The sequence below is a fragment of the Pantherophis guttatus genome, chromosome 1 (genome assembly GCF_059756535.1).
Source record: "Pantherophis guttatus breed Tessera chromosome 1, ASM5975653v1, whole genome shotgun sequence".
In the NCBI taxonomy this organism is placed as follows: domain Eukaryota; kingdom Metazoa; phylum Chordata; class Lepidosauria; order Squamata; family Colubridae; genus Pantherophis; species Pantherophis guttatus.
The window spans coordinates 288,273,656-288,299,711 of record NC_142063.1 but is presented as its reverse complement, the minus strand read 5'-3'; the positions used below and the strand labels follow the sequence as shown (position 1 = coordinate 288,299,711).

Below are 26,056 nucleotides of genomic sequence, written 5' to 3'. Positions count from 1 at the left end.
AGACTGTAGTGCCTTCTTTAATTTGGAAGGACTACTTTCAACAATTTTAGCCCTGCTCAACTCACTGAGAGTTTTATAGTGCTTCCTTTTATATTCCAGAAACATATTTTTAAATGTTCTACATACACTGTACATTAGAAATGTACATCACTTACCTCTTTGTTTACTAATGTGGCTAATTAAGCACTGAAACCAAGACCACTGCCCTCCACAGAAGTTAGGTTATTGTAAAAAGTGTGAATGTGAACACTGCTTTCTGCTATGCATTTCTGTATTTCTCTGCATGTAACTGAAAAAAGAAGCAACTGAAAAGCCACCCTTGCTCAGCCTTCACATACATGGAAAAGGTATCGGGGGGGGGGGGGGAGGAAGGAACTGTTTTTGTGTAACAAACAAGCCAATGTTATTATAAGCCATTATGATCAATTACAAAGATGCTCTCAGAGAATCATAAAGGCAATTCAACCTATGTACTTGTTACACAACACGCACATTTATTAACTGCCTTTATTTGTATAGTTTTTCAATAATAATTACTCTTTGTCTTTATAATGCAAAGCTCCCTGCTGTGAGTCTAATCCTTGGCAGTATAGTTCCTGCTGAAACCTGAATTGCAACTCTGGATCCAATTTAGGAATTAAAATTGGGAACAAGCAGATTTACCTCCAGTAATTTGTGGGAATATTTAGATTTTTTAAAAAATAAAATGTAATAATGTTGCATTTATCCTGGCATGGATATAACTGTTGAAGCATTTTATAGGATGATTCTTTTATGAATAATGATAACTATAGTTTCGCATTATATTTAAGCTACTACTAGATGGAATTGGTTTTAAGGGATTATAATATCTGAAGCAAACACCAGCTTCAAAATAATTGTTCCACAGTGATGCAAGAGAGGTAATTAAAGATAAACAAAATAGGGAACAGACGAAATGGCTTCTAAAAAAATATATCTTACAAGATTATGGCATGTAACATATGGGTTTAGACACAGAAATTTCCATCATTAAAAATGGCAGATTGGAAAGCAGTGAGATACACCAAGCAATACCCTGGGTCAAAGTTTTCAACACTTTAGTTAATGACTTGGGTGAAAGGGCTGAGGGGATAGTTACAAAATTTGCAAATTATAAAAAATTATAAGGAATGGCTAATGCTTTAGAACCAGAAGAAACAATTCAAAAACAATCTAAATAGGTTTGAACAATGGCCAAACTGTACAGGATGAAATTATAAAGAAAGATAAAAAGATGGGACAGACCTGGTTTGGCAACTGCAGATATAAAAAAGATCTGGATGTTCTTGTAGATCGCAAGTTGAACATGAGCCAAGAGGGTGATGCAGCTGCTCTTTTGAGATCTATTAACATGAGTTTGAGTACTCATCCCAAAAATTAATTATCCCATTATATTTCAGCTTGGTCAAACTCAACCTGGAATATTGTGTGAATACCAAACAGTTTTTCAATGTCCTTTTAAAACTACAATGAATTTAGAGGAGGGCTACCAAAATGGTGTGCAAGACTGGGAGGCATGACCATAAAGAATAGTGAAAGAAATCTAATAGAAGACAGTTGAAATAACAGCAGAGAGATTAACAAATAGAGAAAGAAGAGATCTTGTTCTTTCTTGTTCCAGAAGGGAGGACCAGAATCAACTGATTTAACTACAGGAAGTAGATTCAAATTAGGTTAGTAAGAGAAGTTTCTTGATGGTATGAACTATCATCCAATAAAATAGATTGCCTCATGAAGCTATATGTTGCCTTTCAATCAAAATCCTCAGAGAGACATATACGCAAAATGCTGTAGAAGGTATTACACTGAGAAAAGATTAGAGTTGATCAAATCCTGTAATCCCTTCCATTTGTATGATTCTAGATTTCTAAACTTACTTTTTAACTAAAAATAATTAAAATATAAACCAACACTCAAAGAAATCATTTCAATTTTACACTGCAGAGTATAAAGTTTTAGCAAATCTAACTGCAGATCTATTGTGCAGTCCAGTCAAGCTCTTAGTCACTATTTGGAATAGGAAGGTGACTGAAGCTCTGGATAGGATTGCACCCATGCGACCTCTCCTCACCCATAGACCTCTCTGTGTCCTGTGGTATACAAAGGAACTGAGAGGGATGAAACACACGAGGAGACGTTTAGAGCACCGCTGGCACAAGACAGGGGATGAACTTGATTGAACACAGGTAAGAGCTGCTACTAAGGCTACCTCGTGATGATTTGTGTGGCGAAGTATAAATACTTCACACTAATTGCATCTGCAGATAATTGCCCAGTGGCCCTCTTTAAGGTGAGTCTCCTCCTCCTGGGGAAGGAGGTGATTGAGGTCTACCTGAAGGAATTTGCGGATTTTCTGGAAGACAAAATTGCTCAACTTCGTTTCCAGTTAGATGCTGGCGTGGTTGCTGGTCCGGTGAAAGCCCGTGAGGCAGGTGCTTGCCCTGTTACCTGGGAATAGTTTGACCCTGTTACTCCCGAGGAAGTGGATAGGATCCTAGGGAGTATATATGCAAGCACCTGTTTAGACCCATGTCATTCCTGGCTTGTGAAAACTTCCCAGGAGGTGATAGGCAAGTACTTCCTACAGCAGGCGGCAGTGCCCACTTTAAGGAGGCTGTTTGCCCACCCACTTCTTAAGAAGCTATCGCTAGACTCCACCAGTTGGATAATTACTGACCTGTCTCCAATCTTTCCTTTTTGGGGAAGGTTGTTGAGAAGGTGGTCGTGCGGCAGCTCCAGAGGTTTCTGGATAAAACAGATTATCTCAATCCCTATCAGTCAGAATTCAAGCCTGGATTTGGGACAGAAACGGCATTGGTCGCACTTTTGGATGATCTCTGGCAGGAGAGGGATGGGGGTAGTGCATCCATCCTTGCTCTACTTGACCTCTTGATGGCATTCAATACCATCGACTGTGGTATTCTCCTGGGGCGGCTTTGGGGAATGGGAGTGGGAGGCCTTGTGCTATCCTGGTTCACTTCTGCGGCCGCTCTCAGTCAGTGTAGATAGGAGGGGAGAGATCCAGCTCTTGCCCACTGCTTTACAGGATTCCGCAGGGCTTGGTACTATTTCTGCTCCTGTTCAACATTGCTATGAAGCCACTGGGTGAGATCATCCATCACAATGGACTGAGATATCACCAATATGCTGATGATTCTCAGCTGTATGTCTCAGCCCATGGTGAGTTAAGTGATGTCATGTCCTCCCTCTTGCAGTGCCTGGAGGCTGTTAGGACCTGGATGGAGAGCAATGGGTTGAAACTAAACCTTTGCAAGACCGAATGGCTCTGGATTCGGGGTATGCTGGCACAGGGAGAATTGCCACCTTTGATCTTGGATGGAGTGGCACTAACCCAAACAGACCCTGTTGTGCGTAATCTAGGGGTTTTTCTGGACTCACGACTCCTGCTCAAAGAGCAGATGGCAGTCGTGGCCAGGAGGGCCTTTGCGTAACTGCGGGTTGTGTGCCAGTTTTGCCCTTTCCTGGATCAACAGTCCCTACTCACAGTCACTCATGCCCTAGTCACTTCCTGTCTTGACTATTGCAACACGCTCTACATGGGGCTGCCCTTGAAGAGCATCTGGAAGCTCCAGTTGGTTCAAAATGCAGTGCCCACATGGTTTTGTGCAGACCCTGATGTGCACATGTATCACCTCTCCTGCGGGAGCTTCATTAGTTGCCAATTTGCTTCTGGGTGCAATTCAAGGTGCTGGTTGTCACCTTTAAAGCCCTTCATGGCTTGGGATCAGGTTATCTGAGGGACCATCTCTTGCCAGTCACATCTATCTGACCCATCAGAGCGGGGAAGCAGGAAATGTTGTGGGTCTCATCCCTGAGTGAGATACACCTGGTGGGACCCAGAAGAAGGGCCTTCTCTATGGTGACTCTCTCTCTCTGGAACATCATTCCCCCAAATATTAGAATGGCCCCCACTCTTAATACTCTTCCGGAAGGTGCTGAAGATCTGGTTCTGGCAGCAGGCCTGCGGAACACAGAGTGGGATAGAACTCATTAAATGGCTTGTGTGATCTCTGTCACCGGGGCAGGGGGTGGGAGGTGATTTTGTTATATTGTACTATATTAATTTATTTGATTCCTTTTGTTATTTTTTATTGTTTTAAATGTGGTCTTTTATTCTATAAGCTGCTTGAGTCGCCATGGGTGAATAGGTGGCAATATAAATTTAATAAATAAATAAATAAAATATTTGGCATTAAAAAGTCCAGTAAACGTCAAAGGAATGTTCTATCTTTGTAAGCCTGCAGTGTCATGTTGTGTCACATTAATCCCAAACTATTAGTTATCATATTACTATGATAAGCTTTTCTAAAGTTTAATGATTTTAGTAAATTTTGCTAAAATAAATACAGGTAGTCCTCTATTTACAAGAGTTCATTTAGTGACTTTCAAAGTTACAATGGTACTGAAAAAGTGACCTATGACCATTTTTTACACTTACAACATTTGTAGCATCCCTATGATCATGTGATCAAAATTCAGATGCTTGGCAACTGGTTCATACTGTGTTTCCCCGAAAATAAGACCGTCTTATATTTTTTTGAACCCTGAAATAAACGCTTGGCCTTATTGCCATGCACTCAAAAGCCCGATTGGGGATGTCTTATTTGGGGGAAAACAGGGTACTTATGACCGTTGCTGTGTCCCAAGGTTATGTGATCACCTTTTATGACCTTCTGACAAGCAAAATCAATGGGAAAGCCAGATTCACTTAACAACCGCATTACCTACTTATCAACTGCAGTTATTCATTTAATAACTGTGGCAAGAAAGGTCATAAAATGGGGCAAAATTCACTTATTAACAGAATTTAAAGTATATATAATTTATGAATTATATAAAAATTCCTTCTACCGAAATGAAATAAAGGAATATTATTTTTATTATTTTAAGCAAAGACTTTAACCACAGTCTGTAGTGGTTTTTATATTATGCCTAGCCAGGCTTTGGAATATTATTAACAAACCATAATAAAAATAATAAGATAGCCCCTCTTGCAAGAATGCCCAATTTATAGGGTTCCATTTTAATAGAAACATCATGTTGCTGTAATTCAGGCAAATAACATTCAGAAGAATCTTTGGCCATAATTTTCAGACAACATATATCAGATTAACTTAAATAATACTACGAAAGAATGAAAATCAAATCAAAATGTATATTAACATATAATACACATAAAAGACATTTTACAAGTAAAAACAAGGAATACATATGAGCATTTTCATGAAATGTTGTTTTGACATAAATAACTTTCCCAAAAAATCTAATGAACATTCATCCTCAGCCCCCTTAAAACGCATAAACCTAGTCAAATGCTTCTGACTAAATAAACTCAGAATAACCCCAACTGAAAATGTAATTGTAGAATTTAATTCTTTCTTTAACTGCAAGGTATGTTAACACAATCTGTACCAGGAAAGTGCCTTACATCATATGCCAATGCATATAGCAGTAGCTATGTCAGATACGATGTTTTGTTCCATCAAAGCTTAAGCCCTCTTGCTAAATTACCACATTTCTATCAGGAATTACATTTTACATTCCATTTTACAGAAAGCATTTCAGATATTCTATATTTCTTACACAGGAGGACTCTGTGACATAATGATAATCCAGAGAGTTTTTCTGTAGTCCTTAACATTGTGGGAGTTCAGTGGAAATCAATAAATATATATTGTGTACATGATGAAAACTGGTGGGTTGGAAATTAGGTTTTGTATATTTTTATTCAATTTTTAAGCTCACAATAATTTCTTGAACTTTGTCTTTAAATTTCCTAACTAAATCAAGACTCCCAGATTGGTTAGTGAAGGCTCTGAATGTGCCTTGACTGGAGGGAAAATATCATAAAGCAGATCTCAAAACACAAAACCTCCAGCAGATCTTATACCTAAGTATACTTCTGGGAACATTATGATTTCTCATAGAATTGGACAATGTGTTGAGTACATGTTTCACTAAGATGAGAAAATATGTGAAAAGCAAAAGACAGTATAAATTGTACATGGGATGGCAATGGAATGGATGAGATAGATACGGAGTACAAATTGTGCAGAGATCAAAGAAATTCTTCATTCTGGCACCACATTTCATTTAATCTCAGAATTATCAATTATCCAACTGAATAAAGAACTGAAATAAAAATCAAATGGAAATGCATTGCCAATTTTATAAACCAATTTTAATTTTTGACAACAATAGAAAATTCATATTTGCCACTTGTCAGATTCAGGCCTTCATGCTGAAAATCTTATGGATGCATTTTGAATAAATGACTCAAACAAGAAACACTCAGGAGTGTTTTTCAATGATCAAGAACCAAAGTCAGATTTAATACCCATCCAGATTGAATCTCTTGGAACAATCATGAAATTAAAAGTAAAATGACAATTTTAAAAAGAATAGTGAGAAACAGCTCTTTGCCTTTGAACCTAAGTTACATCTTACAAAGAAGGAATCTACTGCAAAGAAAGGGAAGGATGACTGAACGATGTGATTAGTACTCCTGCCAATTGCATGTACATCTATCATGGACACACATTGCTTTACAGGTAGTCATTGTTTAGTGATCACTTGCTCAGTGATTGTTCAAAGTTGTGATTGTGCTGAATGACTGGTACTTATGATCAGTTCTTGAAATTCCAGCTGACACAACATTCTTGTGATCATGTGATCACGATCTGGGAACTTGGCAACCAGTTCATAGGAACACCAGTTGCAATGCCCTGTGGATCATGTGATTGCCATCTGCTACCTTCCCTGCCAGCTTCCGCAAGCAAAGTCAATGAGGAAGGTTGCAGAAAAGGCTGCAAGTCACTTTAGTAAGACTCCCCCACTTGGCAGCAATGTTCCTCACATTGGTCAGTAATTCTCACTTAATGACAGCAATGGGAACTTCTGGGATTGCCATCATTAAGCCATGCAGTCATGTGACGTAACATTGATTATGTTGTTTAGCAATGGAAATTCTAGTTCCAATTACCATCGTTAAGCAAGAATTATCTCTATTCGGAAAAGTAATTGAAGTACAGACTATTTTGTCATCTCACAGGTTGAAAATATTTCATAATCCTGACTAAAGCAAATACTAAGTTGTCTATGTTACCTCTTGAGTATTCAAGTCAATAAAAAAGTTGGGGTCCTAAATAAGTAAGAGTCAAAGCATAAACTATTCCAGCACCAGCACCCATCCCCAAAGCAAAAGCAAATATTTTTTTTAAATAAACGACCACCTGCAAACAGGATATTTGACCACTTGGCAAGAAAAAGAAATTGGTGAGCAGCACTATCAACTTGTTTTCCTCTGATGCACTGCCCAGAAACTTTAACCAGTGGAAACCAAAGAGAGAGGAAGGGTTTCTTGGCTTGCCTCTTTCAAGACCTGCCAGCCAAAGTTTAGGGAGTGAAATTGTCTATGGACTGCCTCTGAGGCATATGCTTCTCACTTGGTAATGCAGCCACCCGATTTGTGGTTGGCCACACTACAGGAGAAGGCATCTCTTAATCTTGCTGAAGAACAGCTATTTCAGCCTCTTTGCATAGTAACAGCTATATTGCAAAAGAGCAAGAAGAGCTTCATCCTTCTAGAAAATAATTCTGAAATTTCATCAGAAACAAAGCATTCCTTTAAAGCTTTGCACAGCTTTATCCAATTTAGTTGTTACTTTCTTACTCACCTGTCCTCAGGTGAGATGCAATGACCCCCATTCTCCTATCCCATATATAAGAGAAATTATCACAGCTATTCTACATTTTACACCAATCAACTTAAACAGCTGATTAGGATTTTTTCTAAATATAGTAATTCAGTACAAAAGTTTGTTGTTATATTAGCCAAACATTACAAAAATAATTTTGGGTGCAATATACAATTGATCCTTGGAGTTCAGGCTGGTCCTTGGAGTTCAGGCTATCACAGTGTCCTTGTAGTCTTGAGATTGTGATCTGGGAGCTTAGTGTCTTTTTTTTTTAATTTTTAAACTTTTATTAAAAATAAAAAAAAAAGATTAGTGCTTAGTGTCTAATAGGCAGTTAGGATATTGCAGTGAGCTGTGAACACTTGATTATGGCTTTTGGCATTCCCTGCCATCATCCCACAAAAAAAGTCAATGGGGAAGCTGAAATTGCATGAGGTTCTCCCTTAATGACCCATACAGTCCTCAGGTGACACCAGCAATTGGGATTTCGTGAATTACTGATACTAAGCATCACATTCAGGTAACATTGTGCTTTATGACTGCATTGCTTTAGCAATAGAAATTCTGGTCCCAATTGCCTTTAGGATTTAGGAGCCTTGGTGGCGCAGTGGACTAAAGTGCTGTTAAGTAGTACTTAACTGCCAGCTGCCTGCAATTACTGTGAGTTCAAATCTCACCAGGCTCAAGGTTGACTCACCCTTCCACCCTTCTGAGGTAGGTAAAATGAGGACCCGGATTGTGGGGGTAATAAACTGACTTTGTATAAAAAAGAACACCGCTGGGGGGGGGCGAAAGCCCTACTAAGCAGGTATATACAAAACTATGAAGGCTATTGCTTAACGCATTGTAAGCCGCCCTGAGTCTCCGGAGAAGGGCGGCATATAAATCGAACCAACCAATCAATCAATCATTTATCAATCAATTATATTTTATTAGATTTATATTCCACTTTTCATTCATGAGCTCACATTAAACGATAACAAAATGTATTACAATCTAAGAAACTATAAGGTGACCGAGATGGAATTTCACTCTCTTTTGCCTTTTTGGGGGGGCGGGGGGGGGGGTTATGGGTTTCATCTGCCAGGTGCCAAAATGGTGTCAAGTCTTTCAGGTGATCGTGTTACAATGTTCTAGATAAATGTTCTAGATAAGAAGATGCATTTAGCAGCTATTATACAATTCTTTCTGTGTTTTTTATTTTCCAATCAAATCACAAAACACTGCTTTGACGCAGGAAGTCTTTTGAAAGATTAAAAGGTTGCAACTAAAGCGAACAAGGCACAGGAGGGCACTAACATGAATCACAGCTTCAAATGAAATACATCACCACTTTATGAGCCTGTTTTCATCTATTGGAATAGCTAATATGAGTTCAGTTATTTAAAGAATAGGAAAGGAGGAGTGGAAAAAGAGAGATGCACTATCTGAAGAGCAAATGAAGATAAAGTACTCACTGGTGATGAAGGTATAAGCTGGGGAACAGGCAATTCCCATTTCTTCTCTGACAATCTACTGACAATCTAGAAATAAGATAAATATAAGTTGAGGATCAAAAGCTCTGTACTACAAATAAAAAAAAGAATAAGGCAATGATTTTGTTTCTTGTATTTCAAAAAAGGCATTTTGGTGTAGAATTGGGTAAGATGGAAAGAGAAGTTAAAATCGGAAAATGACTCAGCCTCCAAAGTTACTGCTCATTGTCTGTAATGAACTGGGGGCTCATTTCTTCTAGGGAACAAGAGGTACACAATTTAGTGGCAAAATAAGGTGAAAGGGCCATCAGAACAGGCCATCATCAAAGGGATTTTGAATACATTGTTCAACTATGTTACACCTGAGTTTCACAGTTTTCTGCGTTCTTCCATCAACAATTTGAAATATTGATTTAAAGGCTTGTTCTCACTTTGAAACACAAAATAAACATAGTGAGTAACTTGTATCCTCCACACAAATAATGAGAATTAGGCATTCAACAGTGAAACAGCTAATCGGCTAAGCCAAGTTCACATTTAAATACAGTATGTATTGTTGACTTCAACTATCCATACATTTAAATAAACACTAAAATACTTCAATATTTCATATATCAAGAAGAGCATAAAAAATTCTTGACCCTCATCAATTAAACATATATATCTTTTATCTCTAACAGCAACATATCTAATTATAACAAATTATATCTAATTTAGCAACAAATAATTTCAGATTGTGGGCAAAGATTATGGTCCAAGAGCTAGTAAGTAATTGTTCAAGTAAAAAGACAAAGAAAAGCTGCAATAGGAAAAAGAGGAGCCTTGGTGGCTGTAGTGGTGCAGTGGTTAGAACACAATACTGCAAACTAATTCTGCCAGCAGTTTGAGTCTCACTGGCTCAAGGTTGACTCAATCTTCTATCTTTCCAAGGTCACTAAAATGATGTCCCAGATTGTTGGGGGCAATATGCTGACCCTGTAAACTACTTCGAGAGGACTGTAAAGCACTAAGAAGCACTATATAAGTGCTATTGTTAAGAACAGAGGTGGGTCTCATATAATTTTACCACAGGTTTGCCACGCACTGATAATGTGCTTTTTAACATTTTGACTGTTTTGTGGTTCCTGTTTTTTCATTTATGTCTTCTTGGATTTTTATAGAGTTTTGTGTTTTCTATTTAACTATGTTCTGAATAAAATAAAATAAAATACAAATATATAAAAAAAGACCTTCAAGGTCCTTCCAGCCCTATGATTCTATAGTCCATATTCTATTTCCTATTTCAGTGACAAAGCCTTATAAATAAGAAGGAAGACAGTTCAACTGACAAAATTATACAGTAATAAGATTGTAAAGGAGTAAGCTAAGTGTACAGTAGAAAGTGGGCAAGGAATAAAAAAATAATCACAATCCTTCCTCATATTAACAGTAAATAACATTCTTAGTAAACAATAATAAAATCTGACAAAGGAAATAGAAATCTAACAGAGCTGTGCAGGATATCCAATATATAGCTTAATCTTTGCTGTGCTCTAGGCGATAAGGTTACATTTTTAAAAATGACTTCAAAACTTGAATGAAAAAGATAAGTGAATCTTTCTGGAAATGAAACTACCAACTTGTTACCAGCTTTTTTTTCTTTTCAGAAAATGGAAATTATTCCAAACAAAGGAACAAAAGGGAACCCAAACAACCATAATAAATAAGCAAGTCAGTAATTTTCCTACAGAATAATATTGGCCTCAACTGCAGAATTGGATCCAGAACTAGTTTTCATGTGCAATTAAAAACACACATGTGTGCTGTTTGATGGAATCTTCTCATCATGTCCCTGGAGTGGTGAAAGAACGGAAAAAAGCTGTAGTAAGCCTAAAAAGGAAATTCAGTTTTAAAATGTTTAAGGAATATACCAAAGAATTTTAAAAATATAAATATTTAATTCAAGACAGAAAACTCCTAATTCCCTATAACCCAACATGTGGTTCAATATATAAAAAGACATTTATTTTATTAATTTATAGATAGCCGCCTTTCCTTCAGGAGTCAATGCTTATGGTAGCAAAAGAAGGAAGACAATGATGCTACATGCATAATGATGTTACTATGCAACTGACACAATTGCTTCAGATAATTTTGATGCAAGCACATAGCTATTTTATTTATCTGGCAATGTCAAAGCTTGTCATTTTGCGGTCAGCATAAGCAGTCTATTATGAATACCTCTCCCTTAAGGCTGCTTATGTGAAGACAATCCTTCAGTTTTTATTCCCATAACTATAACTCAGCCAGATTCCATCAAAAGCAATTTCAAGAGTTCATGCCTAATAGGCAGAGGCTTATTCTTGTCTGAATGGGTGTGGTCAGAAGAAGGCCTGAGATAAGACTGGTCCATTACAATAACAATCCATGGGAATCAACTATTACTTCCAGTAAGAAATCAATGCTTCTCAGCCTGCTGTGATGCAAGGACAAGAGAAAGAAACTTTCAATCTTGGTTACACTAAATATATGGTATGAATTTTACCATTTATCATGCCGCTTTTCTTTGTTATTAAAGACTTCCATAGAACCATCTCCAATGCTTCTAAAAAGACAAGAGAGTTATGCCTCCAAATCTTTGCCTACAAGCCTTCTAATTTAAGCATCTGTCTGAGTAAAGCGTGATACCTTTCCACTGGTTCTCCAAAAGCACTGTGCAACTACAGCTGGATTATATACAACAGAAAATCTGTTCCTTAGACAAGGGAAATAGAGGGATGAAATAACCATTTTAACTAGAATCCCAATTTTCACAGTAGTGCTATAATTTTATATAAACCCAAATTATATACAATTATAAATTTTACATAATTATAAAATTTCATCTGAATAATAATAATAATAATGCTGATGATGATGATGATGATGATGATGATGATGATGATGATGATTATGATGATGATGATGATGGACTATGATTTTGCTTTTCCCTAAAAGTAAAATACTATAAAACCCAGTTTGTCTGTATGTTATTCACAATTACTCTCAAACCGTTTCCGTGAGTAAAACTCTAATGGTACTCTGCTTCATAAGCCACAACTTCGGGTGTCACTCAACAATATCCTTAACAATTTTTTAAAAAAAATTCTGGGCAAAATCCTGTTCCTTCAGAGTGATACTGCAATGCCACTCATAGCAGGCTTCTTGATTACACATCATTTTTTAATCTCTTTTTGCCAGCAGCAATGACTCAGTAATGCATTTCAATGAATGCCACTATTTTAGTTTAAGCTTATTTCATTGTTTTTATACCATTGCAATTATACAACTCTCAGGATAAGATCCACAAGAGTGGACCTACATTAATGATTAATAAAGGTAGTCCTCAATTTGCAAACACAATTGAGCCCAAACTTTATGTTGCTAAATGAGAAATTTATTAAGTGAGCTTTGCCCCATTTAATGACTTTTCTCGCCACATTTGTTAAGTGAATCACTGCAGTTCTTAAATTAGTAACATGTTTGTTAAGTGAATCTGGCTTCCCCGTTGACTTTGCTTGTCAGAAGGTCACAAAAGGGGATCACAGGACCCAGGGACACTGCAACTGTCATAAATATGAGTCAGTTGTCAAGCATCCGAATGTAAATCATGTTATCATGTGGATGCTGCAATAGTCATAAGTGTGAAAAATGGTCATAAGTTTCAGTGCTGTTGTAACTTTGAGTGGTCGCTAAATGAACTTTTGTAAGTTGAGGACTACCTGTTTTTCTATGAAATATAAAAATTAAAACAACTTCAATCAAATCGAAACTATAAAGATTACGTGTCTGCTATGAGGAGCCTTATGTTTCACATGACTCTGCAATACAAGAAATATAACCAGACAGAATTTTTGATGATGATGAAGGTGACTTGACATATCTTGGGTTCTGGCAAACAAGAGAAAGTAAGTATATCAAAAGCAGAGCTATTTCAGGAAATATGTCCCATTTTTTGCCTAGATAGACTTACAATCTAAAATTCAACGTAGAAGGAATAATACAAAAAGAATAAGAAACTGAAAATAGAGGTAAACAGTGAGATAATACAGTATGTGATAGAATGTCTAGTATTATGCCTGCTTAATCTTGATTACAATACTTTTTCAAAAAAGTCAACAACAACTTTTATTTCAATGTAAAATAATTTCTGTAATCCACTCAGGTTTTAGACTCAATCTGCAGAACATGGGAAAACACCATGATTCATTTCCACCCCCACCCCTAAAAATCTGCTTGCAAGCAAATCACAGCAATTTTATTTGTAGCTCATTTAACATATTGTCTGAACTGGGAACTCTACTTGGTTTAATTTCAGAATACAATAAAGAAAGAAGTCACAGTTTGTGGTCGGCTTCTGATTTGTGAGCCAATAGGCATAGTTACTGCAATATACACCGATTTATTAGTGTCATCATTTTCTCCAGCCACCAGCAGTCAACCCATATCCCACCCAATTCAGACAGAATGGGAAGATAGATTGCCATACTGAGGAAAAGTTATGAAACTCTTCAAGACTTTACAATCTCACCTGCCATGAACAGAACTCTTAATACTGTTCACTGAAACTAACCTTGAAAGAAGTGAGCTCTCAGAAATAGCATTCCAATTCCCAAACATTCTAGCAAGATACAAATATTAAGGGTATGAAATGATACTGATTATACTGATATTCATGTTCATCCTGTTCCCACTGAATAGTTGGCAGTAAAGCAAATCAAAGGTTTTTTGGCTTGAAAGCAGACTGGATTTGGTTAGATAATTAATACTTCCTTTCTACCTATTTGCCAATAGATGTGTGGAATTTTGGAAATCTTACTTGTAGTCATTGTGAATAATTAATTTACTATATTTTCCACCAAGTTTCCACCAAGGTACAAAGCACCTAACTATAATTAAAATAAAACTTTAAAAAATCAAAGTAGAACATTTGTTATGATTCACACATCAGTTTATTTCTATTTTAATAAACTTAGAAAAAAATGCGAGTCTGTAGCACAAACAAGAGCAATTTAAAACGATGAAACCTATGGAGCAGCACAATAATTCTCAGCTTCAAACCTTCTTTGAAAAATACATTCTATTATTATATTTTCACTACTTTTTTTTTTTGGCCATGCCAACTTTAAACTGTTAGGTCTAAGCTAAGCTGAAGACACAAGGCAGTAATTACAAAACTATTAAACATAATCTCTAGTATATAATTTCATGGGTCTTGCATTTCCTAATGGCAAGTGATTGCAAATGAAGAATAAGACTATGTCTCAAAGTTACTGTTTCAGACAAAGGAAGCTGCTTGCTTTAATTCATTATCTATGACCCAGGATAACTTCCTCTGAACCTGTTGTCACCCTACTCAGGATCCAATGCCTATATATTCAGTGTACTGATCAGTTCTAATTAGCCATTCCTCCTATGATTATTTTAAGTAGTTTTAAACACTCAGAAATAATTTTGCAAACACCATATTGGGATGGATGCCAAAAGTGCATAAATTACTTTTTCATATTAATGCATGTACAGTATCTGATTTTCAGATAACAGATGCATGCACTGGGACTTCTCTTGTAAATGGAGTGAAGCTGCTTTCACCATCCAACTGTTTTAACATTTGCCCTATTCTGCATTCTGAGGAGGAATTCACATACATCAATCTGTCCTTACACCCCTGAAGCCAAAGTACCTTTTGCCTCATCTATTCTGGGAGAAATAGTGCTAGGGGAAAGAAGCCACTTTCACCAGCAATCTGATTTGAAAGACTGCTCTCCAGAAGGTACTTCAGTTCACTAAGCATTCAGAAGTTTGAAAGTCACAAATAAATGATGAAGTCTTCTTGATGACTTATTGGGCATTTTTCTTAATATTTTCCTATTATTTGCCATTTCCACCTTCTGAAATCATGCTTCAAGTCCCACTCTAGTAGTATACAATCCTATTATTTCTTGATGAGCTCACTTCCAAGTATTATAACCTTGTTCAGTTTTCCAAGATCAGCAAAATTCAGCTATGTGCTGCCACCTAACTGGGCCATAAATACCACAGTGCTTACTCATTTAAGGATGCTTAATTGGATTATGACATGTTAACATTGTGAGACTAACAGCAAAACAATTTGCCAAATATTAGTTTCATGCACGCCACATTCTGTTCTCATATGTCATGAGTATGATTTTCATGTAAGTGTTTCTATCAATTAATCTCTGAACATCCTGTTTTTAACAGCAAAATTTTTTGAGTTTAGGCAGCTGTAAAGCAAGACAAAATGGAAGGCAGCTTAGACAGTTAAGAAAACTAGAAAGTTGCACAGCTGTTTCCTACAGGAAATAAGACTTGCACTATCAAGAAATCAAGACTATCTTGATCATTACACAAACAGCACTTCTGTTATCATTTCTATAGCTTCTTATAGCAGTGATGGCAAACCTTTTCGGCACTGAGTGCCCAAACCAGAACGCGCGTGCGCGTGCGCATACGCATACACACACCGCAGCCCTGGAAACTTGAAGACCAGCTGGCCAGTGTGCATGCATGCGATGGCCACCTGGTCTTCTGGTTTCCGGCATGCATGCTGGTCTTCGCATGCACCAGAGCCCTGGAAACACAAAGACCAGGTTTCCAGGTTTCTGGCACACGCAAAGATCAGCGGGTGCACCGGAAACTAGAAGAGCAGCTGGCGACGGCACATGTGCCCACAGCGAGGGCTCTGAGTGCCACCTCTGGCATGCGTGCCATAGGTTTGCCATCACAGTCTTATAGCTTCAAACATATAACTGGGCAGTCTAGCAAGTGATTGTATCTTTAACACAAGGACAGCACAGTCTCAAAGAGGGAGAGAAGTTGGAGGCATCTTTCCATGTTTAGATTAGTTCACAAAAGCAGCCAAATATTTTGGGCTGCACCATAGTCTTACCTGAGTATTCTGTACTATTATTTAAATTCTAAATTTAAATTAATGCACTATATGCATTACAATGCCATATCTACTGCTATCACCTGGATTTCCAAAATGATTTAGTGAACAAGACATAATTCCTGATGCATGCTGGATAATTGAGAAAGAATACCAAAATATTCAATTGCCATGATGTCTGTACATATGAAGATCAGAATACTGCAAACCATGGTATTTCTGGAAAAGGCTCTAATGCCAGTTAAGTTGGAAAGAAAGCTAAGAGAATGACTAGCAACAAGGTGGCTGGACTCAGTTACAGTGGTAATGAGTACATCACTGGAAGACCAGTTAGGTACAGATTGTCATGCGGTTGCTGGCACATCTGTCTATGTAACTAGATGCCACATAATCAATCAATTAATGAACAAATCATAGAGACCAGGTTGTAAATCACCTTATGCCATAAAGGTTGAGTCTATACAGATAGTCCTTGACTTACAACTATTTGTTTAGCAACCATTCAAAGTTACCGCAGTACTGAAAAACATGACTTATGACCGATCCTTATGCTTATTATTGTTGCAGCATCCCCATGGTCATATGACCAAAATTTGGATGCTTGGTAACCATGTATTTACGATGGTTGCAACATCCTGGGGTCACATGATCACCATATGCAACTTTCCCAGCTGGATTCTGACAAGAAAGTCGATGTTGGGAGCTACACTTGCTTAATAACTATATAATTCACTTAACAACTGCAGTGTACACTTAACAATCATGGCCAAAAAGGTCATAAAATTGGGCACAACTCATTTAACAACCACCTTGCTTAGCAACAAATGTTCTGGTCCCAATTTTTGTTATCAGTCAAGGACTACCTGTATAGCATACTAAACTGAAAACAAGTAACCTTGAGCTTTAGTATATATTGAATAGAACAATTATGCTGGATATATAAATCTCTAAACAAAATATGCACTAATGGTATATGAATTAGATAGGAGACAATTACTGAAAGAATGCTGACAATCTTACCGAACCATTCTTCTCAATCTGCTCCAACTTTTCAGCTAGGTGATCCAAATGCTGATGTTCAGACACCTAAGTAAGGAAAAATATACAGAGACATACATATTAATAAGGCAAAAGAACCCTACTATGCTATATTTTCATTTTCATTTGGGTGTCTTTCCTTATGATTAGTCAAGCAGGAATTAGAAATGTCAATAAAACAGGTACCTTACCACTGAATAAGACTTTTGGTAATTTCTTCACGGTTTTAACTTTTATTTTTGACATTTTCAGCCAGAATTAATGGAACTCTTTATTTTTCATACTTAGTTTCCTCTGATACTCAGAATATGCTTCAGGATTGCAAAAGGATTTTGAATGCAGGAGAATAATAAAATGACATAATTTGCCTCCCGCTTCCATTCCCATACACTTTGGGAGAATAAAAATATGCCATAGGCAAAGATAATGAACAAATTCTCAAGCTGTACTATAGTGTCACTAGGCTTTCAGAAGTATAAGATCCAATTCTGTAATGCCTGTTCAGTCCACAAATTTGTTAATGAACATGGTAAAACACCAATCCTTTCAATGCTATTTTTTATCTTTCAATTAAACTAAGATTTAAAAAATTCACTAGGCTCAGCTGAAAGAAACTGTGTTATCAGCTATCAACAGTACATTTATGGTGGACATATGATAAAGCAAAGCAATATTGGAGTAGGATTTACATCTTAATACAGAAGATTCCCAAAGTGAATATAACAATGAAACCAGAAACTTTTCTTCTGGGTTTAATGGAAAAAGACTTGGAACTTTGATGTTATATATGTTAATGGCAGCAAGTTTACTTTACACAAAAAATGGAAGGACACTTGGATTCCTACAATGTGTGAATAGTTGCAAAAGTTGATGGAATTAGTGTAGACATGGAAAAACTGACTGCTTTTATCAAAGAAAAAAATACAATTACTTTTGTTTCTATTTGGAAACCACTTCTGGACTTTGTGTTTGAAGTGGAAAAAATGAAACTTTGATTTTGGGTTTTACTGATAAATAAGGTTGTTGTTACAGAAACACCTATATTTCAGTATTTATATTATTATGTAAAAGTAAAAAAGTTGAGGTTTGATGTTATTATCTTATTCTATTACACCAAAGGGAGTCGGAAGTCAACACTTTTTCTTTCTTTTTTCCCCTTGTCCTACACTTTTCCCTTTCCTTTTTCCTCCCCTATTTTCTTACTATTTCCCTTTGTATTTTTTGTATTATATACTATATTATAAACTAATAAATAAACAAAAAAGGAAGCAATCATATTACCCAAATCTGTACAGGTCAAACTAGGATATTTCCTGATATAAATTGCTGGCAAAGACAAATTAGAAGAGATTTGGAAATGAGAGGACTAGAAACAAAGTCTAATGAAGAGACATTGAAGGAACTGAGAATGTTCAGCTTTGTGAAAACAGAATTAAGGCAGAAATGATGTACTCTTTAAATATCTGAAAGCATGACACACAGAACATGGCCAATTCTATTCTCCATCGTTTCAAAGAGAAGAATACAAAATAATGGATTTGAATCACCTGAGGGCAAGATCAAAATGAATGTTAGGAAACCTTCCTATGAATAAGAGATATTCAGGTAGGTTAGTGGAACCAGCTATTCAGACAGATTGTGGGCTCTTCTTCACAGATCTGAAAAGTGGAGAGTAGACAATAATTTGTGTTTCTGCACTGAATGACATGTTAGACACAATGGCCTAAATGGTCCCATTTAACTTCATAATTCCATGATAAGCCCCTTATGTAGGTGCATAAAATATACTATTTATGTATTAAAATCTATATAAAGTATAGATTAAGTGGTTTTTCCAAATGAATTTAATAAGCTTTGTGTCCTAAAGAAACAAAGTTTAACAAGGAACAAAGAATTACATTTTATTAAAGAAACACATTGTCTATTTTTCTTCCTGTAGTCACAAATGAATTCTTGTATTCCACATTCCACATTTCTCTTTTCATTCTTTTTTCTCTTTATCCACTTCCGATATTTAGGATTAATTTCTCCCCTAATCTAAAATAAATAATTTGAAAATGAGATTCTGGAAATGGGATGGAAACGTTCTTCAAAGCGCTAATTCAACAAGCATACATATTTTTGATGTTTCAGCTAAGTCTTTTAGAATCTTCCTTCTGGCTAGTTAACTTGCACAGCAATGTCATTTATAGCCATTATCAATACATCACTGGGTAGAAAGAAAGTTCAGCAATAGCCAAGCTGCTGGGAAAACTGGAAGAGTCATTTAACAGATAATAAAAAGAAAAATGTTAGCTTTAAGCCAACAGACCTCTTTCTGTTCAAAACTATCCAGTTCATAGAAAAATGACAACAGAGACACATTCCATCTTCTTGAAAAGATACCTTAATAGGAAGTTCCCAAATTTTGCTGTGGAGTCATCTAAAATGCTAAGTGCATTTGTTTAAGCCCTCCAAGCATAAAAATGAAGACTACATTGGGTCTAGGTATGGGCAATTGGAACCTTGTTGGAACTCGCTTCTATTTTGCCTGAACAAGGCAGCTGCCAGCTCATCCAAGCAAAACAGAGACCAGTTCTGACAGCAATTCAACTTTGAATGTACATGCCAGGAGACTTCACACAAACTTGGGAGTCCTGGAAGACTTTCCTCAAGCTTTCTTCTCTATTTTGCTTCTCCAATCTGACAGGCAGTTTGTCTAGATAGAACAAGTTCTTTTTTACATGCTCAGGAATCCTGCAGTCAGTCCCTCTCAAATTTGCTCACAACTTTCAGGAGGTCATGTCCCCCATATCCCCTGAAACTCTTTCAAATCACTTTCTAATGGATTGCTCATAAAAGTTTTTATATCTCTGAAAACATTCCACATGAAATAATAAATTACTGATCTGCTCCATTGTGTTTTGGTCATATAATAAAATCCTTCTGACTCGAACAAAACTGAATCCAATTTCAAATGACAAATCATTTAGTACACCAATACTAAAGCACTAAACAGAAACACCAACTCTATAAACAAATGCATAATAGAAACATAACACAGAAGTGAAACGAATATTTGACCAACCACTGATGTTACAAATGATCAATAACTTATGTTATTGTAAATTATCACAATGAAGGAATAAAAGAAATTGTTCTATAATATTTGAGTGAGTGGGAATTAAAAAATAAGACAATAGTTAAAGGAAAAAGAGAAATAATAATAAAAGAGAAGCAAAACAGAAGAGACACTTTGGAAATAATGAATCTAAAATTGTTTTTCATGAATATGCTTAAATAACATTTGATAATACTGGATGTTCTTAGAATCTTCTTTTCCATGCCCATCTTGCACTATTAGAAGAACAAGTTTTTTTCTCTTCTCTCCTTTTAAGTTACAGAACCAGGACATCTTTAAACAAATCCAGTACAATAAAAGTGGTTGTTAGATTACCTTCTACCATCTCCTTTAAAGTTAAGTGTTGTTAATGTAATTTATGATTACACTTCCGAGTTGCACAGACTGTGCTAAAAGAAAATTATGTACCAAGGTAACGCAGTTTCATGCCAAAATGTCTTAATTTTGAAGTGTGCCCATAGATTTATATCAAATATATAACATCAATGCATGTTGGTGGGAAAAGGCTAAGATAGCCACTAAAATCTTCACTACTAGAAATACTAAATAGTCCCAATTCAAGCTCAGTATCTTTCACTAACAGTTTGCCTTCCAACTATTGTTAGAACTATCAGGATTAAGGATTTAATAAAAGCATACAGCATCCATGTTTCTCAGAATTATAAGCTTTGTGCACAGTTGCCAAATACTGCATTTACCACTGCATAAGCATCTATTCACAGTCACTTACTGTTTGCAAAGTTAATTAATATTCTCTGAAAATTGATAGTCACAGAAGTATAAGTATTTTAAGTTTATATATGTTTTTCTATACAAATTTCCCAAATTTGCTAAATTCCAAATATAGTAGATTAACTTCCAATATTCTCAAGACAAAAGGAACAAAGAATGAATGAATGAATGAATGAATGTGTAGTCCAACATGGGTAATCAAGACATTGACAGCCAGCATAGTGTACTTGTGAAAGTACTGAAATAGGAACAGGGACACCTAGATTCTTGTTCATATTCATCTGGATTTATCACTGTGTTTCATAACCTAAAAGAGAAAGGAGCAGGCAGGATAAAAACTACGTGCCTTCGATATGACCTAAGTGTAGCTCATAAAATTATCTGCTACAACGTCCTACCTGTCAATGACTACTTCAGCTTCAACCACAACAATACACGAGCACACAATAGATACAAACTTAAAGTGAACAGCTCCAAACTCAATTGCAGAAAATATGACTTCAGCAACCGAATGGTCAATGCCTGGAATGAACTATCTGACTCTGTGGTTTCATCCCCAAACCCCCAAAATTTTAATCTAAGACTGTCTACTGTTGACCTCACCCCATTCCTAAGAGGTCTGTAAGGGGCATGCATAAGAGCACCAGCGTGCCTACCATCCCTGTCCTAATGTTTCCTCTTTTTGTATCTATTTTACGTCTCCAATCCATGTTTATACTTATTACTTAATTACTTAATTACTTAAATACATACATACATACATACATACATACATACATACATACATAACTGGAAAGCAAGTTGTGAAGTTTAGAGTTAGGTCTTAATGCTCAGATCAAAAGTTTCTATTTCTATTTTCTATTTCACTCAAGATAGCAACCACTTCTCAACCCTGTATTTCATTTATACTCCTTCCATGGACAGAGAATCAAATGAAACTAGCCAATCTGTGCATATTATTGCTGCTTTTTGTAAATGCATTTCTGCCCTTACTATCAAGAAAGAACTATTAAGCATGAGCGACAGGATTTAGAAACAGCACTTCTGTAGGAAATATAGAGATAGCAGTGGTGCTTTCAGGTAATGCCGCAGATAAAACCAGATGCAGAGAATTAAAATGCAACATAAATCCGTCACAATACTATATGATTTAGATTTATAATAAAATTTTGTCTCAGAAATTATGGAGCAACACACAAAGAAGATGTTTTACCACTGAATCAAATCTAAAGTAAGCAGCAATAAAACCTACCAGCAGATAAAAAGATCATCAGAAAAGATCAAGACAGAAAATGTAAGCAATACTGTTTATATTTAACAACAAACATTTTGGTTTAATAAAACATTGTGAGAATGAGATGGATGGAAGTACACATATTTTCTTACTCTGCTTCTCCCTTCAGAAGACCAATAAATCAAGAAAAATCCTTTGTATAAAGTTAAACGTGGGTAGAATGCTTAGGTATATCTAAATAACCAGATGTTTAAACTATCCAGGACAAAGATTTGCTGGTGGTTTATGTATCCAGGCATGTTTAGGCACCCTTAACCCTATATTCAAATGAATCCAACTTCCCCTAGGCTTGTTTTCCCATTTACACATAAAATAAATGGAAAAAAAGGAATCAGTATAGTCTAGTTTACCATAATCTTTATCTTGCCACTCTGGCTGCAATCTTTGATAAAAGAGGACGGAGGGAGGGAGGGAGGGAGGGAGGGAGGGAGGGAGGGAAGGAAGGAAGGAAGGAAGGAAGGAAGGAAGGAAGGAAGGAAGGAAGGAAGGAAGGAAAGGTTCCCTTAAAGAAGAGTGTTCAAATGTGAATGACCCATATTTGAATCTGCAAATGATTAGTGACAGCTTTTTCTGTAGCAATTAGCATTTTAAAATCAAATACATTTTAAAGAATTGACAAATGCTTATTAGAAATGATTGTTATGCATGGTGAAATAGTACACTATCCTTCAAAGATGCTGTTAAACATAGCTGATCAACCAATAGAACAGCTTGCCTTCAGAAGTTGTGGGAGCTTCATCACTGAAGCTTTCAAAAAGAGACTCCACTGCCATCTGTCAAAAATGCTCTAGGGCAGGGGTGTCAAACTTGATTTCATTGAGGGCTGCCTCAGGGTTGTTTGACCTTGGGGACCTGTGGGGGCGTGGCCAGTTCAATATCATTCATGTCCGGGTGCCTGTGGTGGCCTGAGCGCTCTGCCAATGAAAACGGGCTCCCAAGCTCCATTTCAGCTGTGATGGCTTCCTCCAACCCTCTGCTAGTGAAAACGGAGCTTGAGAGGGCCGCACATAGCCCTTCCGAGCTCAGTTTTCATTAGCAGAGGCACTGCAGGCCAGTCCTTCGCTGTTTCCAGAGCAGCCCCGCGGGCCACATCTAAGCACCCCGTGGGCCATATCCAGCCCCCGGGTCTTGAGTTTGACACCCCTGGTATAGGGTCTCCTACTTAGGCTAGATGTACCTGCATGGTCCCTTCCAACTCTGTTATTCTGTTCTCTTCTGTTCGGATTATGTTGTAGCATTGAAGCAGTATTATCAGGTGAACTGAAAGAAAGGTGTGCCTGTGATTAAATCTGAGAAACATCTGCCAACTTTTTTCTCTTCAACAGCTATAATTTAACATTATTATGTATTCAAACACCAATGTTTATGACAAAATATTTTATTATTCCAGTTTCCTGTATGTTATGTTTGCTTCTATTAAAATAGAATTAAAATGCTTAGAGGGGGAGGGCACCTTATCCAGGCTTCAACTATCCAAGCTTCAACTCTCAGATAGGTGTTAATAACATAGATTTCTACAAGCAATGTCCTTAAGAGCCTGACTCAAATATTCTAAGATGTAGAAAATGGAAATCAACAGCTATTGCACTACTGTTCTAGGTTTTCTACAACTAACACTGAGGTCCCAGAAGAGGAGAATGACTCATCAGATTCTTTTCTTTTGCATTTTCTGGCAGTTCAGCCCAGGAAGTTTTGACGTTTGATTTACTTCTCATAGCTAAAGCCCTTGACTACAACAGGAGCCAGAGAAAATGCAGGCACATGCAAATATTCCCGTACCTTTGTGACATCTAACCATTCATTTTCTGTTAATAGACTCAGATGGTCACTGATGTTTTATCAAGTGGGAGCTAATGACAGATAATGGTCTATCAATAGCTAAGAGCTACTCTTCAGTGTTTATGGAGAGATACCCATCTCAATGGAAAAGGCAGAAGCATCAAAAAGCAGATTTTGGATTAAGAATCTATTATGCAATAGGTGGACTGGACTACAGCAAGCAAATGAAAAGCTGCAACTTTCAGGCAGAAATAGGAGACAAAAGCATCCAGTGCATGCTTCCATGTTCAGAAAACTAACCTCAGCCTCTGATGACTGTTTAAGTGGGGAGGATATATATTGAATAGTAGTTTGGAGATTGTAGATGTTGGTAGCTTTGGACTCAGCTGATAACAAGGCAGAATTACAGTATAGAGTAAATCAGGGGTGTCAAACTGGCGGCTCATGGGCCGGATGCATCATGCACAGGCCCCGCCAACCCCAGCTCTGTGAAAGGGGGGAAATGTTGCAAAATGTCACATGATGGCAACGTGACGCCACAAGTTTGACATTCGTGGAGTAAATGATGTTTAAAAGGGCTAGAAAACAAGAGACTGTGAGTTCTAGTCTCATCCTAGTCATAAAAGCCAGCTAGGTGACATTTGGCCAGTCACTCACTCTTAGCTCCAACTCACCTCTCAGAGTTGTGGGAAAATAGAAGGAAATTGTGTTGGATATATTCTCTGCCTTGAGTTATTTGTAAAAATAATAAAGGCAAGATACAAATACTGTAAATAAAATGATAGTCAATGATTTTTGAGTCCTAAAACTATCTAATCTCCCAAATACTATCTGGTAAATGATCTTATTGATTTTAAGGATTACTGTGACTTGGGGGACACACCCATCAGTCACTGAATCTTCAGTAAGGAAGGCATTTTCTTCGTCACCCTATGACTATGCTATTCTTTGCTCTAGAATGCCAGAGAAAAAGATTAAGATTATAGCTCTGGTTGTTCGTTTACTTTTCTTTTTCATTAGATCCTGGGTCGAAGTGGCATTCATCAAGTGTGTACTTGCTCTGCTGTTTGGAAGATTCTATATCTATATCCAAACGGGTTTTAGAGAGTGAAGCTTGGTAGAATCCAGTGTCTTTAATGCAGGCTCCACAGAAGGTTAAGCTGAATGTTTTTACGTGGCTTCTGGCACACAGGGCGGCGCAATGGCTCAGTGGTTAAAGACATTGGGCTGACAGCCCGGGTTTGAGACCCAAGTGTCATGTGATGAGGTGAGCTTCTCTTTGCCTAGCTCCTGCCCACTTACCAGTTTTAAAGCATGCAAATGTGAGTAGATAAACAGGTACAACTTTATTGGGCTCATGGCCTCAGAACGGAGATGAGCAAGCCCCCTACAGTCAGCAGAGTAAAATCTGCAGGAACTCCTTTCCTGCCTTCCTGGTATTCTATCCACAGTTCACCCACATGTTCTCTTTAAATCCTGTGAATTCCTCCTGCAGCACATGGTATATTTTATTTTATTTTATTTTATTTTATTTTATTTTATTTTATTTTATTATATTTTATTATTTTATTTTATTTTATTTTATTTTATTTTATTTTATTTTATTTTATTTTATTTTATTTTATTTTATTTTATTATTTTATTTATAAAATTTGTATGCTGCCCTATCTCCAAGGACTCAGGGCGACTCACAACAACAATCGACCAAGCAACTGTTAAAATCAACAAATATACACAAAAATATGAAAAGTTTTAAAAATTTTAAAAAATACTACCCCATCAGTCCAGGCTGAGGGACATAAATAGCCAGGTTTTCAATTCACGGCGGAAGGTGCGAAGGTCAGGGGCCAACCGGAGCCCTAAGGGAAGTTGATTCCAAAGGGTGGGGGCGCTCACAGAGAAAGCTCTACCCCTGGGGGTCGCCAGCCAACACTGTCTAGCCAACGGCAC

At 36.9% G+C, this 26,056-nt stretch overlaps 1 protein-coding gene across 3 annotated transcripts in view; it reads right to left on the bottom strand.

Annotated features, from left to right (window-relative positions):
• The window catches only part of GLP1R (glucagon like peptide 1 receptor), a 109,474-nt gene that overhangs the window by 63,895 nt on the left and 19,523 nt on the right, over positions 1 to 26,056 (bottom strand). For 2 of the 3 annotated variants that reach the window (XM_034428022.3, XM_034428023.2), the window contains exons 2-3: positions 17,163 to 17,228; positions 9,197 to 9,262 (exon numbers count right to left, since the gene is read on the bottom strand). In XM_034428022.3, the coding sequence (XP_034283913.2) occupies positions 9,197 to 9,262; positions 17,163 to 17,228 (132 nt within the window). The remainder of the gene's footprint in view (positions 1 to 9,196; positions 9,263 to 17,162; positions 17,229 to 26,056) is intronic. The other variant, XM_034428024.3, reaches the window with a different exon arrangement.